The sequence below is a fragment of the Stenella coeruleoalba genome, assembly GCF_951394435.1.
Source record: "Stenella coeruleoalba genome assembly, chromosome: 19".
Lineage (NCBI taxonomy): Eukaryota > Metazoa > Chordata > Mammalia > Artiodactyla > Delphinidae > Stenella > Stenella coeruleoalba.
In genome coordinates, this window is record NC_137165.1 from 34106553 (window position 1) to 34123317 (window position 16765).

Consider the following 16765-nt stretch of genomic DNA (forward strand, 5'->3'; position numbering starts at 1 on the left):
AATATATTACATTTAATCTTGTTGCATTTAGCCTAGTGTCCCTGCCTAAGATGAATTTGATTCTATATTCTGCTACCTATTTTATTAGCCATTCCTCCCATCTTTGTCATTTACACAATTAACACACATGGCTTCTATGTCATAATCCAAATCACTGGTAAAAAGTGTTTAATAGTTACGATAAAATATAAAGTCCAGGTTGGCACTTCTTTATAGCCTTTTTTTCCAAAGAAGGTATAGAATTTTTAATCAACACTCTTTGTGTTTATAATTTTCAATCAGATTTGCATGACCCTAACTATAATTATTCAGTCCACAATTTACTATATTATCTAAAATGTGTTATTATGAGACCTTGTCAAATACGTTCCTAAATAAAGTCAGCATGTTTATCTTAATTCTTATTAGTTAATTTGATCACTTTACCATTTTAAATTTCTGGAACATGATCTTTGTCGTAACATGGAAGCTAATTAACTTTTTGTAACTTCTAGGCTAGCTTTATAGTTAGGCATATGAGGAAATTGGTCTACTTCTTAAGTGATCTCTTAAAGGGAAAGGTATATTTTTTAAAAATGCACTTTTCAGCACTTATTTTATTTTATTTTCATTTTTGGCCACAACGTGCTGCTTGCAGGATCTTAGTTCCCCACCAGGGTCTTAGTTCCCCATCAAACCCAGGCCCCCTGCAGTGGAAGCTAGGAGTCTTAACCACTGGACCGCCAGGAAATACCCATAAAAATTTACTTTTCTAGAGATTTGAATTGAGTCCTTTTTGAAAATAGTAGTAGAAAAATGTGAGAATTGATATATTCAATGATTAAAGGATTGTTTCATTCACTTGAAAATAGTTATTTACTATATTATTGTAAAACAAAAGGTATGTCAAGTTGACCTTTTGCCAGTTCCTATAGACTGTTTGTTTTTCCAAAACTAAACATTCATCACATCCTTGTAGGAGAATCTGAAGCATAAGATTAATCCAAGTCTAAAATTAATTTTGCTAAGATTTCTATATAAGATTCAAAATCATTTAAGTAAAAACAAGCGATATCTGTATAAATTTGATCTAAAATGCTCTACTTAAGGAGTAAACAAATGATTATCTATTATAATTATCTTTAAAAATGTATTTTTCTAATACCATTTATATAAAAAGGAATAGTGAGTGCTGAAAAGCAGTAAACAGATAAAATCCCTGTCCCTCATGTGGCTTACATTTTTGTCAGGAGAGGCAGATAATAAGCAAAACACACAAAATGAAAAAATTGCCCATCTTTTAAAACTCTCAAATGACTGTACTTTGTATAATTTATTCTCTTCAGCTTTCCTTTAAGATAACATTAACAGAAGGGTATATGTTATTAGTTCTTTCGATCCTAAGAAGCAGAGAGTCACTTAAGTTTCCTTAAATAAATGGTTGGTTATAAGGAATACAAGAAAATAGGAATCTTAGACTACTACTGTGTCTGGTTTTAACATTACAATGGGCTCACATTCAGAAGAATGAAATGGAGTTCAGGAACTTCAGAATTGTCTAGGATCCTGTGTATTTTAATCATTAATGTGTCCCATGAATCTACTCCTAATTTCTTACGGTTGATAGCATTTAATGGGGAAGATTGCTGGTAGGTTGGTCAGAATGGGACTCTAGCTGCCAACAAACGTGGATGGTGGAGTGAAATGTCTATTTTCTTTTTTATTATTTTAATTAATTAATTTGGCTGCATTGGGTCTTAGTTGTGGCACATGGGGTCTTTCATTGCGGTGCTTGGGCTCTTTGTTGCAGAGCATGGGCTTCTCTCTAGTTGTGGCACAGGCTCCAGAGCACGCTGGCTCAGTAGTTGCAGCACGTGGGCTCTCTAGTTATGGCGTATGGGCTCTAGAGCGCGCCCCCTGCATTGGAAGGCAGATTCTTAACCACTGGACCACCAGGGAGGTCCCTGAAATGTCTATTTTCTTAAGTGCACTCAATAATTCAAAAAATATTTGCTGTCTGTAACGTATGAGGCACTAAAGGATTTATTGCAGTATTTAAGATCTACCAAAAATGTAAAGAAATAAAGCAGAATAAAAGCATTTTCTATACAGATGAAATCCTCTCTACCTTTCTCCCCACAATATTCATTTCCCCACAGAAATCATAATTGTTTTCCTAAAATTGATGTTTCAGAAAAGTGGTGTTTCCACTTTTGGTGTTTTAATCTTTGGGGTTGGAACAAGACAGGTGTTTTAAAGTGGGAAACAAAATTCAAAGCTGCTTTCTAACAATAACTTAATAGATTAAGGCACTAATTGTCTGTTTTAAAAATCTTTTCTAAACAAACAAGGAGAACATTTGTGCTGAACAATCAGGTATAATCAGGTGTTTATTATTAGTTGATAGTGATAAACAGGTTCTAAGTAGAAGTTCTCCCATGTTTGTTTGTTTATTTTTAGTATGTTTTAATTGTGGTAAAATATTTATAACGTAAAATTTACCATTTTAACTATTTTTAAGTACACGTTTCAGTGGCAATAATTTCATTCACCATGTTATGTTGTGTCCAGTCATCACCACTATCTATTTCCAAAGTTTTTCATCACTCCAAATAACATAAGGTTATTTTTCAGTCATAAAAATCCTGTTGATGGAGTTGGGTGACTCTCCATGACAGCTCTTTTTGTTGGTTCAGCTTTACAGGCAGTGTCAATTTTCCCCCCTTTTTTCTTTTTTCCCTGCACTGAAGCCAAAATGTTTATTTTCAATTTGTTACTCATTCATAAGACAATAGTGCACATTTTAGTGGGTCTTTTTCTTTTAATGAATTTTTTTTGTGTGTGGTATAGTTGATGTACATATATATATATATGTTTCAGGTGTACAAAATAGTGATTCACAATTTTTAAAGGTTTTATTCCATTTATAGTTATTATAAAATATTGGCTGTATTCCCTGTATTGTACAATATATCCTTGTAGCTTATTTATTTTATACATAGTAGTTTTCATCTCTTAATCCTTTACCCCTGTCTTGCCCCTCCCCTCTTTCTCCTCCTTGCTGGTAACCACTAGTTTGTTCTCTATATCTGTGAGTCTGTTTCTTTTTTGTTGTATTCACTACGTATTTGTTTGTTTTAGATTCCACATATGATATTGTACCATATTTGTCTTTCTCTTACTTATTTCACTTAGCATAATACCCTCCAAGTCCATCCGTGTTGTTGCAGATGGCAAAATTTCGTTCTACTTTATGACCGAGTAGTATTCTGTTTTGTATATGTATGTGTACACACACGCACCCCACATCTTCTTTATGCATTCATCTGTTAATGGATACTTAGGTTGCTTCCATATCTTGGCTATTGTAAATAATGCTATGAACATTGGGGTACATGTATCTTTTTGAATTAGTGTTTTTGTTTGGCAGTGTCAAATCTTTGGCACTTACATATCAGAAAGAGCATCTATAAATCAGTAGTGAAGTAATGGAAGTCATGCTAGGGAGAGGTCTTGTGCAATTAGGTGCATGGCTCAGAAGTGGTGTCTGTCATTTCTATCCATAACCTTTTGGCCAGAAGTAGTCATACAGCCCTATTCAGCCGCAAGAAGCATGAGGAAATGTCTCCATGCCTTATGTCCCCAAAGAAAGGAGAACTACCTTTGTGAGAGCATCAGAAGTCTTTTCTACAAATATCTAGGCCTAGTATTCTCATGCTTTATGCTCTCAGATTCCCTTTTGAAGTTACTGCTTAGAATTATCTTCTTGTTATCCTACTTCCATGTTACCTTAGTTCAGTGATGTCCTCTAGAAAGGAACATAGAAACATTATTAATATTGAAACATTCAATCGATATCAAAATGTAATGATTAGCTGGAGATGAAATGGAAAAGATTGCATGTATATGGGAGTATTAGTATAAATTCATGATGTGTTTTACTTTCCTAGATCTGTCCACTGAAAAGTTTGAGAAACAGTCACTAATACCCAGGCAATAAGCACCACTAGTATCCTGATTGTGATCTCTAAATACAACTTCCCATTTGAAAGAACAAGGCTGTTTGGAAAAATGTCTGATTCTAGGTCTGGGTCAGGGAATTTATAAAATGAGCTTAGACCATCTTGTCATACCAGAAAGTAAGGAAGGTGTAAGACACTACTTAGAGTCATATAGAAGGGATTCAGGAGCCAATTCGAAGAGTCTCTCTCTACAAAGGGATGGGCAAAAATGGGGAAATTGATCATCACTAAGGATAATTGTAAGGAGATTGAAACATATCAAATATATATTTTATTTATTTATTTATTTATTTATTTATTTTTTGCGGTACGCAGGCCTCTCACTGTTGTGGCCTCTCCCGTTGCGGAGCACAGGCTCCAGACACGCAGGCTCAGTGGCCATGGCTCATGGGACCAGCCGCTCCACGGCACGTGGGATCTTCCCTGACCGGGGCACGAACCCGTGTCTCCTGCATCGGCAGGTGGACTCTCAACCACTGCGCCACCAGGGAAGCCCCTCTATCTTTAACTTTTGATTTTATTTTCTCTTTGTTACTGTACCACAGAGAAGATCTCTCTCCATACTCTTCCCTCTCCTTCGGCAGTAGACTGCTGTTATTTATTCCTCAGTGTTTGCTAGCACAGTGGCGGAGGTGGGTGAGGGGTACCAGGGGCCGGCGGACATTCTCTGTTGTCCTATTTCTGTCTCAGTTCTAGGGGGTCATTATGTCTCTGGATCTTGGAGGGCAAGACTTTCTCAGTGATTCTGCCTTTCCCCCAATTGTAGGGGATTTTTAAAGGTCTGGGGCTTTAAAAATCAGGGATAGAGGGGGTTTTCTGTTACCTTCCTCTGGTTATGCAGGGGCTAACTAAAAATAGTTATTCTATGAAGTATACTTCTTATGTTCTTTTTATGTTTTATATATTCTGATTTGAGGCCATCTCCCTATGCTAGTTTTTGCTCTCAGTGGCACTAAACACACAGTTTTTGGCATCAGCTGTCAGAGTATTATTAAATATATTTATAAATATCATTTAATGAATATGTATTTTCATATGTTGACCATTTAAGTTTTATTCCTTGAATTATCTTTAATCGTGTATTTCAATGACAAATTCTGCATGGCAGATACTAGGTCGGGTTTTTTTCCTTTTTCTTTTTTAAACAACACAGCACTTGCCGATGCCAAATGTGTGGAGTTTTTTCCCCACATCAATCAGTTCTCCAACTCTCTGAACACCAACTGGGTGTCCTACAATTCAATTCAGTTCTGATACTAACTATCCAGAGTTAGTGCAGACCCCACAGGTCTGCCCCCCACTTCAGAAGTTGCCAGTCGCAGGTCCCCGACGTCCTGTACTTCTGACCAATCAGCTATAAGTCGAGGGTTCCCATGTTCCCCTTCTGGGACTCAGTAATTTGCTAGAATGGCCCACAGAACTCAGGAAGGCACTTTATTTAATATCACCAGTTTATTATAAAGGATATAACTCAGGAACAGCCAAATGCAAAAAGATGCATGGGATGGCGGGGGGCAGTTAGGAGGGCGATGGTGCACAGTACTTTCTTGTCCTTTCTGGATGTTCCAACCTTCTTGCACCTTGATGTGTTCACCAATAAACCCGTAGTTTAGGGGTTCTTATAGAAGTTCCATTACATAGGCATGAATGATTAAATCACTTGCCATTGGTGATTAGCTCAATCTTCAGCTCCTCTCCCTTTCCCTGACTTTGGGAAGTGGGGCTGAAAGTTCTAATCCTCTAATCACATCATTAGTTCCTCTGACTACCAGCTCCCATTGTGAGGCTTTGTAAGGACTCACCAAGAGTCACCTTATTAGCATAAATTCAGGTATGGTTTAAAGGGGTATTATCAATAACAAAAGATGCTCCTTTCACCTGTATCACTCTGGGAATTCCAAAGATTTTAGAAGCTCTTGTGTCAGGAACCTGGAGGAAGACCAAACATATGTTTGTTGTATCACACTATCACACTAGGCACTCAACACAGAATTGTTGAATAAATGAATTTATGTGATTGCTGTTACTGTCCCTTTCTTATGAATAGCTTTTCTTCTTTATTTCTGATTACCATAATACTCAATTCTAAGAGTATAAAAATGTCTTTCTGTATTTTCTTCTTTTTTTTACTTAAAATCTAAATATATTTGACATATAACTTTGTATAAATTTAAGGTGTACAACATGTTAATTAGGTACATTTATATACTGCAGTATAATTGCCACTGTATTTCTGAACATTCACTTAGAGAATGTTGATCTTTCAAATCAAAATTATGTATATATGTTTAACAGAGGTTGAAGGAAGTTGTCTAATTGCATGAAATCCTTATCACATTATTGGGACTATTGAAGGGGAGGAACTTATCTTTTTGGACCTTGATGAGGACTCCCAAGAAAAAGAAAATTCAGTGTGTGAGCCAGTGATATATGTCCTTTAGGATAAGTACAGTATATTCTTGGCTGAGTGCCATAACAAGGTGTAAGGGAGGAAGAAGAGGGAGAAACAACATCATTGCACTAAAATTTACCAGGACCTTGTTTGGAGATGGAGATAAGATTTATTAAAGGTGATGTCAGCCTCACATTCCTCGACAACTGAAATGTCTATAGTTGACTGTATCATTCATTTTCTCCTAGGTGATTTATTGTTCTTTTGGTGGAACATCCAAAGGCCTGCACTTCAATAACTTAATAGTTGGACTTGTCCTTCTTACAAGAGGCAGAGATGAAGAGAAAGCAAAATGTGAGTACTTTTATTATCTCAAAATGTTAAAATACTACATCTGTGTACAGAATAATCTACCGCAAAATTTTGATGACAGTCAAAGGATTTGAAGTGATGTTTCTCCAAAGGAGATATACAAGTAGCCAGTAAGCACTTGAAAAAATGTTAAACATAAGTAGTTATTTGGGAAGTGTAAATTCAAATTACAATTAGATACCACGTAAGTGTAAGATAGATAATGAAGCCACTTTGGAAAACTGGCAGTTTCTCAAACTGTTAATCACTGAGTTTTCATATGATCCCACAATTTCATTCCTAGGTATATACCCAAGAAAACTAAAAACATATATTCATTAAAAAAAAAAAAGTTCCTAACAGCACTGTTCATAATGGTTACAAAATGGTAACAACCCTAATGCCCATCAACTGATGCATTCAGCATAAACAAAACGTGATATAACCAACAATAGAATATTACTCAACAATAAGAAGGAATAAAGTACTGCATAGGAGCGGGAAAAATTTCCCTAATTAAGTTGATATAAGACAGATTAACAGGAGAAAACCAAACAAATTTTGTATGTACGTACAGGAGCCCCATAAAAATATGAAACCCAAAGGGCAGCCAGGTAATTGAGGCTTATATAACATTCTGAGCTAAGGAAAGGGATAGGGATCTGAGGGTACAAGAGGAAGGGAGTCCATTCACAGGAAGGCAGAGATGTTTGGAGAACAAAGGTTGCCCTGTTATACTAGTTTCTTAGGTAAAAAAGTATCTCTGATAACAACTCTCTTTCCAGTATAGGCCTTTTTTCCAATGTAAATTTAGGCTGTTGATGGGGAGGTAATGAGCATTTCTGAATCTGCTGGGTTTTGATTGCCTTTAAGCTCAAAATAATTGTCAAGCCAAAGTGACGTATTTGGGGGCAACAAATTCTGCTCTCCTCCAACAGATACATGCTACCACATAGATGAACCTGAAAACGTTATGCTAAGTGATAAATGCCAGTCAAAGTAGAACACACATTATGTGGTTCCAATCATATGACATGTCCAGATTAGGCAAATTTATAGAGACAGAATATAGATTAGTGGTTGCCAGAGGCTAGGGGGAAAGGGAAATGGAGAGCTTACTGCCAATGAGTATGGGGGTTTCTTTTGGGTGAAAATGTTCTCTAATTAGATAGTGGTGATGATTGCACAGCTGTGTAAATATATTAAAAAACACTGAATTGCACACTTTAAAAGAGTGAATTTTATGGAACGTGCCTTATATCTTAGTAAAGCTGATTTTTAAAAAGTAATTCTGAATACATAGATTTAGCAATCTATTCTTGCCTTACTTCACAAATACAACCAGAAGTTCACTTGATAATACTTTATACAAATTCTTGGTAAAAGGTTTAATTATTTATCATGGTTTTACTTTTAACTTCAGAGATGAATTTTATTAGGTGAATTACGTAAGCCCAGAAGAGGATGGCACCTTTAAGTTCTACTAAGCAGGGAAATTTTATGTTACAATGAGACGGCATCATTTACCCTCTAAATATGAAAGGGAAGACAACCTTAGTTGATCATTCATTGTCCATCTGTGTTTCCTAGGATATGCATTTATTTACTTAATTTTTAATTCATTCATTTGATTACTTATAATGTCTTATGTTTCCTCATTCTTTTCTTTGAGCTCCCCCAAGGCAAATCTGCTCTTAACAAGAATATTAGTAAACAATGTAAATTTTATTGAAAATTTTCCAGGGGAGATGAGAGGGAAATGTCAGATGACAGTTAAAATTTAAGTGACAGCATGGGAGGACTCAGCTAGAATTGCTCTATCTCTGACACTCTGACCCCAATGTCTGGCACATCGTAGGAATTCAGTAGTATAATTTGACTATTATCATAATTAATGATTCTCAGAGCAAAACATGGGAGAAAGACCAAGAGCAAAAAAGCTAGCTTGACCAATTACTATATGTATGACTCTGGGCCTCTTCCTTGAACTTCTGAGCCCCTGTTTTTCATCAATACAAGGATGAAAGCGACATCCACCAAAATCTTTCATTGTAAAACTCAGAAGAAAAAATGTATGTAAAGCACCTGGCAAGTATCAAGAACTAGCGGGCAATCAATAAATTGTTAACTTTTACTGTTTTCTCAAAGTGATTGTTTATATACACACATATGTACCTACAGTTAAACGTGTGAAAAACATTGAGGCCAAAATAAACTTTCAAAGAAAAAAAAAAAAAGAAGAAAATTTTCCAGGGGGAGTTTAGGAAGGTGTTTATATTAAAGAGTATGACGTTTTGCTCTAAAAATCCCTAGAATTTTACCCTTGCCCACTGGATGCTGGTCTTTCTCTCTTCTTTCTTCCTTTTCTAAGCTGCCCTCTTACTTCTTCTAAATCTCTCAGAATCTTCTTTCTCATTTCTGAATTTAGATTGTTGTTCTTCAGCTGTTTCCTTTTTTACAGTTTTGCTGAGGTATAATTGATATACAATAAAATGTACATATTTAAAGAGTGTACATTTTGATGTTTTCAGACATGTATATATCCACATTATCACAATCAAGATAATGAACATATCCCTAAACCCAATTTTATGTATTGGAATTTAACTGAGATCCTGATTTTTTCAAATTAACATCCCTCTACCAACAAACACATACTCTGGCTTCAGGTAGCCAATAAATAAAAATAACCAATTTGAGGGTCATAAACACATATATTTAAAATTTTAAATCATTTTTATTATACAATTGTATTAGTTTCCTAGGGCAGCTGTAGCAAAGTACCACAAACTGGGTGGCTCAAAACAACAGAAATTTATTATCTCACAGTCTGGAGGCTAGAAGTCCAAAATTAAGATGTTAGCAGGGCCTTACTCCCTCTGAAATCTACAGGAAGGAATCCTTCTTTTTACCTAACTTCTGGTGGTAGCCCTCAATCCTTGGTATTCCTTGGCTTGCAGTTGCATCACTCCAATCTCTTTCCATCTCATCATGTGGCTTTCTTCCCACTGTTTCTGTCTTGTCTTCTTATAATTAATCATATTGGGTTAAGACCCACCCTAATGACCTCATCTTAACTTGATTATATCTGCAGAGACCCTGTTTCAAATAAGGTCACAATCATGGGTACTGAGGTTAAGACTTCAACATCTTTTGGAGCGGGGGAATATAATTTAACCCATAACAGATGGTCAGAGGCTTCTAGCAAATATTCCCCTTAAGAGAATCAGCCATGACATGTGGGAGGGCAGTTCAACTCATAACAGTAATATTTCAAACATACATGTAGTATGTACTTCCACCCAGCTTTATTATTTCTTACCATTGTGTCATATTTGTCCCAGAACTTGTTTTTTAAGAAATAAAAGATTATAGCCAAGGTGAGGCTCTTTCTCAGTATCCCTCCATATTCCTATCCACATTCTTCCCTTGACAGAAGTAACCACTCTCATGAAATTGGTGATCTTTCATTCCTCATGCAGGTCTTTATACATTTATGACATTTGTATGTATCCTTAAACATATCTTCAACTGTTTTACAGGTTTAAAACTTTTTAAATAGATAGTATACTATACAGGTTTTGCAATTTGCTTTTTCCCCTGAATATTATTGATATTTACTCATGTGGAAACACTTAGTTCCTTTATTCTAACTGCTATATAGTATTTCATTGTGTGTGTGTGTCTCAGGTTACCTATTTTTTTTGTTGATGGACATTTATCTTTTCTTTCCTAAATTTTGCTATTACAAAGAATACTTCAGTGTATGTTGTACCTTATGCATGTATGTATGAGAGTTTCTCACAAGTGGAGGTAGAGTTGCCTAGAAATTGAATTTCTAGCATAAATATTCATCTTTACTAGATTTTGGCAAGGTGTTCTCTGAAGTGTTACAGTAATCTATACTCATTAACAGTATATAAGAGTTCCTGTTTATCCCAGTTTATTGCTAACACTTGGTATTGTCACACCCAAACATTTTTGCAAATTTGGTATTTGAAAAGATACCACATTCCTGTTTTAATTAGCATTGTTTTTTTAAGGAATAAATTAAATTATATATTTATAAAGTGCTTGGCACTAGTAATCACTCAATAATTGTTACCTATCTCTTCCCTCCCTACTTCCACCAGAGTACGTTTAATCTATGATAAAATTACTTTATTCTTTCTTTCTCCTAGACATTTTTAGTCTTTTTGCAAGTGAATCCGGGAGCTATGTTATACGGGAAGAAATGGAAAGAATGCTCCATGTGGTGGATGGTAAAGTCCCAGATACACTCAGGAAGTGTTTCTCAGAGGTATATTTAAAGATTTACATTTCATCCCTCCCTGTGGACAAAGTATTAACTCTTAGTTGTATAATGAATTTAGCTGTGATGAATAGATGTTTATGTGTAGTATATTCTTGACATTTTTCTATTTAATGTTTGATGCTTTAACGATTTGTGTGCTATGCTCGAAGGTGCATGACACTACTGCTGTGTTTGTGAATCTGAAAATTCCCAATTCCCAATAAAGGCAACTGTCTATACTTAATGGTATAATGAAACATACTCCTCCACTGTCACACCAGCACACATACAGACACACACACAGGTGATCCTGCAGAAACAGCATTGCTTAGGTTGTGGTGCTCATTGCTTTTCATCATGAGCATGTAGATATATCACTCACTGGCCTTGAGCCATAGGTGACCTCTATGATCCATCAATGCCTATTTTATCATTTATTTTACTTAATTGATTTGCATAGTGAAATATTTGGGTTTTAAAAATTTGTCATTTTCCTGTTTTCATAAATAATATATTTTCATTGTAAAAAAACTTTAACAACAGAAAATGTGTATCTTTAACAGAGAAAATTCTTTTATTTCTTTTCAGAGGTCTGCTAATATGGGAAAAGTCCCAAGAGATGGCAGAGTAAAGTCCTTTTACAAGTTTCTGATTCTTTCCTGCAGCACTCAGTGCTGTATGATTTCTTATGGGTGACTATTTGACCCACTTCCATTTCACTTCCACTGCTCTTGGTTTTATTCAGAGAGTTTTAATTCAATTTAGTTTAGTCACCTTCCTAACTATATAAGCATTGATTGTTAATACCCCAGCCATATGTGGTTCTTTTTTTTTTAATATAAATTTATTTTATTTATTCATTTATTCTGGCTGTGTTGGGTCTTCGTTGCTGTGCGCGCGCTTTCTCTAGTTGCAGCGAGCGGGGGGCTACTCTTCCGTGCAGTGCGTGGGCTTCTCATTGTGGTGGCTTCTCTCATTGTGGAGCACAGGCTCTAGGCACACGGGCTTCAGTAGTTGCGGCATGCAGGCTCAGTAGTTGTGGCTCACAGGCTCTAGAGCACAGGCTCAGTAGTTGTGGCTCACGGGCTTAGTTGCTCTGCAGCATGTGGGATCTTCCCGGACCAGGGATCGAACCCATGTCCCCTGCATTGGCAGACGGATTCTCAACCACTGCGCCACCAGGGGAGCCCATGTGTGTGGTTCTTATATCTCTTTGGACTCTCTGGCTTTACCTTTAGCTTTTCATCACTCTGGCTTTAAGTTTCCTCTGTGTTGATAGCGCCTGGAGATTTCCCTTTCTTGCTTTTGAGCTTGGCTAAGCAGTTTTTGGTAGTAGTTATGGTGTTACATTTTACTAAACATTTCTGTGTGTTTGGTGCAGAAGGATTGTCCTCCTGCATTTTTGGTTCTTACTTATTGACTGGAAGTTGCTGTGATGGTATTTCAGTACCTCAAGACAAACTAGATCATTTTTTTTTCCCCTAATAAAATTTGCTGACCAGAAAAAAAAACTGATCTCATCTTTACAGGCCTGATTACTTGAATTTTTCACAGAGATGTTAAGTGCTTGCTCATTTCTGGGGAGAATTATATATACATATATATATATTTTTTTTAATATTTTATTTGTTTATTTTGCCATGTTGGGTCTTAGTTGCGGCATGCGGGATCTTTTGTTGAGGCATGCGGGCTTCTCTCTAGTTGTGGTGTGAGGGTTTTCTCTCTCTAGTTGTGGCACGCAGGCTCCAGGGCACGTGGGCTCTGTAGTTTGTGGCACACGGCCTCTAGATGAGACGCGCAGCCTTAGTTGCCCCGTGGCATATGGGGTCTTAGTTCCCTGACCAAGGATTGAACGGGTATCCCCTGCATTGGAAGGTGGATTCTTTACCACTGGATACCAGGGAAGTTCCTATTTTTTTTCATTTTAATAAGGTTTATGCAGACATTACCATTTTATAGATGGGGATTAAATGTGGTTAGCCACCCAGTTCTCTTATAATTTAGGCACAATAGCAGGTACATATATTAGATAATAATTAGTGCTATAGGGAAAAATAAAGTAGACTACAGGGCATAGGTGGTGATGGAGAGGAGGTAGCCAAGTGAAGGTATTTTGTATAGTATAGTTAGGAGAGGCTTATCAGAGAAAGTGACATTTGAACAAAGAATTTTAAGGAAGTGAGAGAGAAAACCCACGCGGATATCTAAGGAAAGCATTTTTCATGAAGAGAATATAGCAAAAGCCCTCAGGGGAAGTATGCTTGACTTGTTCAAGGAACAAGAAGAGGTCAATTTAGCTGGAATGGAATGAGCAAGGGAATAGTAGGAAATGAAGCTACAGAGGTTGGGGGACGGGGTGGGATGGGGTAGGGAGATTACACATGGCCCTGTAGGACAGTGTGAGTTCTTCAGCTTTCACCCTGAGTGAGACAGAAATCTTTAGAGGTATTTGAGCAGGAAAATATATGAGTTTTTGTTGCTGTTGTTTAATTACTTTTTTTTTTTTTTTTGGCTGCGTTAGGTCTTCGTTGCTGTGTGCGGGCTTTCTCTAGTTGCAGCGAGCAAAGGCTACTCTTTGTCGCGATGCATGGGCTTCTGATTGTGGTGGCTTCTCTTGTTGCGGAGCACAGGCTCTAGGGCGCACAGGCTTCAGTAGTTGTGGCTCGCGGACTCTAGAACACAGGCTCAGTAGTTGTGAAACATGCACTTAGTTGCTCCGCAGCATGTGGAATCTTCCTGGACCAGGGCTCGAACCCATGTCCCCTGCATTGGCAGGTGGATTCTTAACCACTGCACCACCAGGGAAGTCCTGATTACATTTTAAACGTCATCATTTTGGCTCTTATGTAGAAAGTACACTGAACAGAGTCTGATTAAGGTATCTGAATAATCCAGGGAAGAGGTCATGGTGTAACAGTGAGGTGATGAGACTTTTCAGATTCTGCATTTATTTTGAAGGTGGAGTTGACAGGACCATTTCTTGTATTGATGATGGGCTGTGAGTGAAAGAGAAAAGGATGATTAAGGTGTTTCGCTTGATTTAGTAAATGAATGGAGTTGCCATTAACTGAGCTGGCTAACGCTATAGGAGAGGGAAGTTGGAGGTTTCAAAAGCAAGAGAAGTTTAAGACATAATTAGAGAATCATATTAGACATTCGGTGGAGTGGTAACTGTGCTTTTTGACATATAAGTTGGAGTTCAGAGGAAAGGATTTGTTGGCTTATAGATGTGGATGAGGTCATCTAGGAGTGAATTAAGATAGAAAATGGATTGGAAGACTGAGTCCTGTACTCTGACGTATGGCGAGATGATGAAGAATCAAAACAGGAGCCTAAGGAATAGCTTGTGAGGAGGAACGAAAGAGAATGATGTCCTAGAAGCCAAGAGATAAAAATGTTTCAAGAGGAAGGAGTATTTAACTACATCAAATAAGCCGAAAGATCAAGTGAGTTGTCCTTTGATCACTGAGAAGTGATCATTAGATTTGACAACGTGAAGTGTAGGTGATTGGTGTAGGTCCTGTGGAGTTAAAAAATCACTGGAGTCAGGATACTAGAAGGAGTGTGCTCATAAGAGGAAATTGTGACAGGGAAAGTGGAATGCTTAAAATTGCATTTATTGGAAAGGGAATGGATTTATAATAAAAATATCAATATAAGACTATGGTAATAAATGGTTGGGTTAGTCTTGTATGAAGGACAAGACCTATGGAAGAGGGAGGATCAAAGAAATGAGAGGCCTAGGTTTTGGGATACTCGTGTATAGCTGTTTAAATCATTAGGTACTCAAGGTTGATTTTAAAAAAACAAAAAAACAAGACTGTAAATGGGCTAATTTTACCTAATTCAACTATTTGATGTATTTATCTGCTGTCATTTCTGAGTAATGTGTGTGATGTGATCCAGACCCTTGCTTTTCAAGTTACCATGTTTCAGTAACTTGAAATGAAGGAAATCCATATAGGACTTATATTGTTTTTTTCTTACTGAATTTTTTTGGTTGTTGATTCTCAAGGTGGAAATTCGTATTTTACATTGTTCTTCAAAGATGTATCAGTTTCAGAAGTTTGTTTATTTTTATTTTTTTTTTGCGGTACGCGGACCTCTCACTGTTGTGGCCTCTCCCGTTGCGGAGCACAGGCTCCGGATGCGCAGGCTCAGCGGCCACGGCTCACGGGCCTAGCCGCTCCGCAGCATGTGGGATCTTCCCGGACCGGGGCACGAACCCGTGTCCTCTGCATCGGCAGACGGACTCTCAAACACTGCGCCACCAGGGAAGCCCAAGTCTGTTTATTTTTAGTTGCCTTTTATAGTACTGGAAAATTTTTTTTCTAGACTGCTATTATGACAGCTTATAAAAGGAGACTTCCCCTTTACTTCCCTTATTTAGAGCCATGATTCAAAAACATAAAAAGTCAGGTTTGGCAGATGGAATTTTGGTGCTACCAGTTATATGGAGTGATCCCAATGGGCAAGTGGATTTCAGAGATTGCTTTATATTTCACTAAGTCGGCCAGGCAGCGAAGTGTATAGTTTAGGCACAGAGACTTTGGAGCCTTGACTACCTGGGTTCAATCCTATCTCTGCCACGGTATAACCTTGAATGCATAACTTTTTGGAGCCTCAGTTTTCTCGTGTGTAAAATGGGGATAATAGTATCTCCTATAGAGGGTTGCTTGAGGATTAAATGAATATAAAAATATTTAGAATGGTGCTTAGGGCATTGTAAATACTCAATAAATATTACCTATATGTGAAGGTGGTAGAATAATAGGCAGCTTCTTTCTTTCTTAATGGTACATGAAGGTGCATCTTATAACATCATCTTAGTTTCACCGAAACCATTGAAACTACCACGTTCAACTGAATCTAAGATGCCATCGATTAATAACGTGCACCTTTATGTATTATAAAGAACAAAAAACCTGCGAGTTACAATTGAAGGGTATTATTGATTTTAAGACTTTTCCCAATGTCAGAGATGTTAACTTGTAAAAATTAGTAGACTACAGGGCATAGGTGGTGCCCTTGCATCAGCTTGTAGGGTTTATACTGCAAACCCTCTTTCTAGACTAAATGTAGGGTAGAGAAAGAATATGGCTATGATTCTCTAAACATGTTGGCAATGTCCTCACATCCCTGCAGCAAGTCTGAATGCCATATTCTTCCATGTAGAAAAACAAGACTTCCAATGTTGTCTTGATCGCTTGGATTGCACTGTTAAGTGTTCTGAAACCATGAGGCTTAAGCATGTTGCTATACTTAATAGGATGCTACTAACAATATAGAAATTATTTCTACCATAACTCTTTTAGGTTCTAAGTTAATCCCTTAATATCTCCATCAGGATTAGAGCTGCTAGGCTCCTGAGTGTCATTAGAGCTGCTAGGCTCCTGAGTGTCATTCTTCATTGTATTTCTATGTGGGTTGCTTCTGCCTTTTTTCTCATAGAAACATCTGGCCCTCCCTCTACCTGGGTCCTCTTGTCTTCCAGTCAAAGAGATTGACTTACACAGCCATATGATGTTCTTTCTCAGCCTGGATACTTTTTTTCTCCAGAGATTTAGGAAGACAAATACTTGGAAAGAAAACAAAGAAATAGAAATCTCCTTGCTTCTTTTTGTATTCTAGTTGACTTGTGAATACATGTTTTCAGTGATGTCTTTTGGAGGAGGACTCCTGGATAGATTTTAATTCGCCAATGAAATTTAAAAGAATATTTAAATT

At 37.1% G+C, this 16765-nt stretch overlaps 1 protein-coding gene across 2 annotated transcripts in view; it reads left to right on the top strand.

Annotated features, from left to right (window-relative positions):
* The window catches only part of USP32 (ubiquitin specific peptidase 32), a 197871-nt gene that overhangs the window by 93089 nt on the left and 88017 nt on the right, over nucleotides 1-16765 (top strand). For both annotated transcript variants that reach the window (XM_079905174.1, XM_079905175.1), the window contains exons 3-4: nucleotides 6642-6747; nucleotides 10926-11044. In XM_079905174.1, the coding sequence (XP_079761300.1) occupies nucleotides 6642-6747; nucleotides 10926-11044 (225 nt within the window). The remainder of the gene's footprint in view (nucleotides 1-6641; nucleotides 6748-10925; nucleotides 11045-16765) is intronic.